At 51.6% G+C, this 5,176-nt stretch overlaps 1 protein-coding gene across 1 annotated transcript in view; it reads left to right on the forward strand.

Moving 5' to 3' along the window:
* The window catches only part of tpcn2 (two pore segment channel 2), a 19,561-nt gene that overhangs the window by 7,392 nt on the left and 6,993 nt on the right, over positions 1-5,176 (forward strand). Inside the window, exons 4-12 of the mRNA XM_005726410.1 lie at positions 736-913; positions 999-1,115; positions 1,224-1,330; positions 2,313-2,385; positions 2,856-2,955; positions 3,040-3,105; positions 3,183-3,247; positions 4,897-4,988; positions 5,083-5,164. Of these exons, the coding sequence (XP_005726467.1) occupies positions 736-913; positions 999-1,115; positions 1,224-1,330; positions 2,313-2,385; positions 2,856-2,955; positions 3,040-3,105; positions 3,183-3,247; positions 4,897-4,988; positions 5,083-5,164 (880 nt within the window). The remainder of the gene's footprint in view (positions 1-735; positions 914-998; positions 1,116-1,223; positions 1,331-2,312; positions 2,386-2,855; positions 2,956-3,039; positions 3,106-3,182; positions 3,248-4,896; positions 4,989-5,082; positions 5,165-5,176) is intronic.

Below are 5,176 nucleotides of genomic sequence, written 5' to 3' on the forward strand. Positions count from 1 at the left end.
GGTGTCCCACGCTGTCACAGACGTGTCCCACGCTGTCACAGACGTGTCCCACGGTGTCCCACGCTGTCACAGACGTGTCCCACGCTGTCACAGACGTGTCCCACGCTGTCACAGACGTGTCCCACGCTGTCACAGACATGTCCCGTTGGCTCTGAGTGCCGTGGCTCTTTCCGTGGATGCTGCTTTAAAAATAGCTGGGTCCTATTCTGAGCTGTGAGCGAGAGCACCGAGACCTCAGATCAGTTTTCTGTGAGACGCTTTAAAGAGTCACAGTGACCCCAGCGGGGGGAGGGGGGTTCATGTTTACAGGCGAAGCTGCTACACAACAGAAGTGTTCACCTGTGGTCTCCTTACCAAATGTTAGAATAGAAAGTTAATCCAAAAAAGGGAAAAATGAGTAAATCTCCAAGTGAATGAGGCCGTGTGGGAATATGGGAACCTGAGAACAGCTGCTGCTGATTGGTTAGCAGCCAACAAGCTTTTTATTAAAAGTCATGTTTCTGCTTCTCTCAGCCACAAATGAAGAACTTGTTGCCTGTAGTGCGACAGGCTGAGGATTTTAAAGCATGCTGATCATGCCTGAGGGTGCAGGGTAGGAAGAGCTGAGGATCCGTGTTTGTGCTTTAAAGCTACACTGATGAAAATCTGCAGATGATGTTTAAAGGTCGCCCTGAGAGCGCTCGCGGTGTTTCTGTGGTACGAGTTTAAAGAGCCCTCCTCTCTCTCCACCTTCAGGGGTTTGGGTCTGACCATTGCGGCGGTGCTGCTGCTGGCCTTCGCGGAGCGCCCGTCCTCCTTCTCCATCTCCTCGGACCCCCGGCATCGCTCTCCAGCCTGGCAGCCTCCCTGCGGCCTCACCGAGAGCATCGAGATGATCTGCCTCATCATCCTCTCTGTAGACGTCGCTGTTAAGGTGAGCGGGGAAAACCCGGGAAAACCCATTAAATCAGAGTAAACGTTCCCATCGATCCGGTTCTGGATGTGTTTTTTTCCCGCAGAGCTATTTGATTGGCTGGGAGGAGTTCAGGAAGAGCAAATGGCTGATTGGCTACACTGTGGTCATTTTGATCTCTGTCATGGACTGGGTGCTGTCCGTCAGCATGGTGTGTGATGAGGTGAGGATCAGTCCAGGTTTGATTTTTCTGCTATACAGAAAGGTCAAAGGTCAGGGGACGTAAACCTGTCAAAATAAAATCCCGGGTTGATGTTCCTTCCTTCTTCAGAAACTGAGGGTGCGGCGGCTCCTGCGGCCGTTCTTCCTCCTGCAGAACTCCTCGCTCATGAAGAAGACGCTGAAGTGCATCAAGAGGACGCTGCCGGAGATCGCCAGGTATCCCAAACCCGTCAGCCTGTTGGGACGTGCTCTGCTGTTCAGGAAGCACAGCTCACCCACATCGTTTGTGTCGTCGCGTTAAATCCAAACGCCAGCGGTGAGATGGAGAGAGTGTGAGCAGATCTCAGTCTCCTCTGACCATCGCAGAATAAATGAAAGATTCAAAGAGGGTTTGTTGCTGGGTGTTCGCTGACTGTCAGGAGTGAACCTCACCTGCTTCACCTGTGCGAGCTCCCGTTCAGACCGCCACAGCTCCTCCTGTGTGGTGAGGTCAGCCGGCACAGAGCGGCACGCTGGTCGGTATTTTCTGTGATCTGTGCTGAAACTAGAATGAAACTCTCACTTGGTTTGTTATTTCTAATTTCACTTCTGACTCGTTGAATAAAAACGCCGCCACAGACATCAGCGCACTCTCACTTCTGTCGCTGCTTCCTCAGCCGGTGGCCGCAGGCTGCTCATCGAGCAAAGCAGCGACTCTAGAACTGATAAATGATTGCTCACGTTTGGCTTTTTAAACTGTTACAGCTTTATTCTTGAAAACCATAAAACTGCTTCAGGATTTTTGCCTCCATCTTCCTCCTTTGAACAGATTTGGTGCCGTATGATTGGCCCACACAGCTGAGCTGCAGGGAATCCTCAGTCTCAGACTACGTCTGTTATCATCCTGAAAATAGGATGAATAATCTTCACATGATTAATACTCAGTTTATTATGAGGAAATATTTAAAAGGACGACACTGTGACCACAAGTCAGTGACCGAGACGACGTTTGAATCGAAGCTGATTCACTCTTTAAGAGTCAGAGCATCTCCCAGTATGACGTTTAGTGTCAGCTGGACGATGATGATGATGAGCTTTAATCAGAGTTTAGGAGCAGCTGTGGGTTAAAGGTTAAACATCGTGTGTGTGTGTGTGTGTGTGTGTGTGTGTGTGTGTGTGTGTGTGTGTGTGTGTGTGTGTGTGTGTGATGTCTCTGCAGTGTCATCCTGCTGCTGGCTCTCCACCTCTGCCTCTTCACTATGATCGGCATGCTGCTGTTTGCTAAAACTGAGGTGAGTTCAGGTGTTCATGAACACGCCCCGTTAAACTGATCACACTGGCTTTGTACAGACGTGTGTGTGTGTGTGTGTGTGTGTGTGTGTGTGTGTGTGTGTGTGTCACATGATGTCATTAAAATGCTCCAAAAGGCTCCAACAGCACAAACACGATGCAGAGGTCCAGCTCAGGTGAAGCTAGCAGCTTCAGCCGCCTGTGTCACCGTCCACCTGCCAGTCAGAGAGGCCACGCCCCTAATAATGCAAAATCAGTTTAAAGAGTTGAGTTACAGAAACGTCCTCCCCCCGTGCAGACATGATCCACAGAGACAAACAGTTTGTGTATCAGGCTGTAAACCTGTGTATTTCTGCTGTGACGTTTTAACATGGGAGTCTATGGGGCCTGACTCCCTGCTGCCTCTGCTGGACGTTAGAGGAACTGCAGGTTTGGTGTCGGCTCATCGCTCCATGTCTGTGTTTGTGCTCAGGACCCGAAGAAGAACGGCGAGTGGGAGCTACACTTCAGAAACCTGCCGAGCTCCCTGACGTCTCTGCTGGTGCTGCTCACCACAGCCAACAACCCTGATGGTACACGATCGGTCGCGCCACGGTCACGCCACGGCCACAGACAGTTTAATGTTAATGCCATCGTCTTTTTTTGTTGTGTCACAGTGATGATCCCCGCCTACTCCCTAAACAGATGCTACGCCATCTTCTTCGTGGTCTTCAGCGTCATCGGTAAGCAGCCGTTAGTTATGACCCCAGCGTTGAGGTGTTTGACAGTCAGGCTCACAGGAACGTTTGTCGTCCCGCAGGAACCTACTGTCTGATGAACCTACTGACAGCCATCATCTACAACCAGTTCAGGGGATATTTGCTGGTGAGTCACTCACACATGACTGAGCTCTTCCAGTCTTTGCTTCAGGGATTTATTTTGACTCAAGACGCGGCGGCGGCTGCGCCCAGCTGGAAAAGTGGGCGTGTCCACGAGCTGTGATGTAGGTTTTGTGTTGGAAACGGGGAAAAACAAGCCCGGAGTGTGGGAAGTAGTCACGGGGAATGGGCTGAGGGCCACTTCATCCTGTGAGGTAATGCTCTCGTTACGAGAGGCGGCTGGCGTGAGACGCGGACGATCCCACGACCTCAGGCTGCTGACGCCTACGTTTCCCACAATGCACAGCACAGTCTCACTACGGTTTGTCAAGCACTTTTTAATCTGCTGATTCGTGCTCTTGGGTTTTGCTTTTTATTCACAGAAAGGTCTCGTTTGTATTGGCGTGTGCCCCGACACCAGACCTCCGCTCGTTTCACACTTCTCGTGTTTTCTTCCACTGCCTCCTTTCGTGTTCACTCGTTCTTTCCTTCTTTGGTTTGTGCAGCGAACGGGACTCGGTAGGTTTGGGTCGTGGTTCAAACTCAGTTTCAGTGACGACCGCACAGGAAGCAAGAATCACATCAAGGGCTGCGCAGATCCCTCGTTTATTCACTCATCATGTCGAGTGTGGCTTTAACGGCCTTCACAGGTCTGCATGTGGACCGCTGCACGCCCACAACCACGTCAGCTCGGTAGCTGCAGGACGTTTGATCTAAACTGTGAAACTTCCTCCAACACCTGGAGATTTGACTTACTCCTCAGCCTGACAGGTTTGCAGTTCTGTTGTCACCCCACCGGGCGGGTGGTGGGCAGGCTGAACACGGGGCCTCAACAATGACGTCTCCTAAAAGCTCTCGGACCAGTTTAGTAATTCTGTGTTGTAGAACTTGTTCTTCTGGATTTGTCCCAGCTGAAGGTTCTGCTGCAGCGGCAGCGCCGACCCACATCAAAACCAGGATTTGTTTTATTGTGAATACGCGGCTCTGTCGTTGCAGGTGCGCCCGTGCAGACCAAAGCTCAAACCTTGATCAGCAAGCCAGACTTAAAAACTCCTGACGCATAACTGTCCTCCTGCTGAAACACATGCATGTCAGCAGCTGACTCTAATGCAGAACAATGCATGGTAACCAGCAGGCCCTGCTGCACGCTGCAGAGCGCCATTCCCCACATCTGTAAGGTGACCTTACAGATGTTTGCAGTTTACATCCTGCAGAATCACGTGTGGGAAACGTGAATGTGCAGCGAGTGAAGAAGCACAGAGTTTTTAAAGTAATCCTGACTCGCTCGCTGCGAGTCACACGTCTGACTCCAGCGTCACACAGAAACCAGCAGGAGGACCATCCCCCTCGCAGCCCGACACGAGGCTCTTGAAACGCCGCTTTTTACATGTGAGTCAGTACTGCCACCTGCTGGAGGATTAGAGGCGTCTCAGTGGACTTTAAAGCTGCAGCGTTCAGGCCTGTAAGTCACCTCATCGCCCTGCAGAAACAAAGAGTGGCAGAAAAATCCCACAGAAGCTCTCAGACATCCAGGGAAGTCTGCACGTTTGCTTTTTGATACCGAGCGTCCACGTTTGTCTAACACGCTCTGAGCTTTGTGCCGTTAAGCTGCAGCAGAGATCTTCACAAAATCTTTCCGCTGCTGCTTTTGTCCAGATGTCGGTCCAGACGTCATTCCTCAGGAGACGACTCGGGATCCGGGCAGCTTTCCAGGTCCTCACCTGCCGGGGAGCCCGACGGGCTGCTGGGTAAGACTCGCACAAACCGGCGCAGCTTTTGTCATCGCTTCAGAGGAAACGCTTCAATACGAGGAGTAATCTCACACACACGTCTCTGTTTTAGGGAGCGCGCTCGTGTCGACGCTGTGCTGGAGGTGATGTCCAGGGTCAAGATGAAGAGATACTACAGAGCAGCCATCACTACGGTCAGAGCACAC

Source organism: Pundamilia nyererei, unplaced genomic scaffold (genome assembly GCF_000239375.1).
Source record: "Pundamilia nyererei isolate P.nyererei 1_Seehausen unplaced genomic scaffold, PunNye1.0 scaffold00019, whole genome shotgun sequence".
Classification (NCBI taxonomy): Eukaryota; Metazoa; Chordata; class Actinopteri; order Cichliformes; family Cichlidae; genus Pundamilia; species Pundamilia nyererei.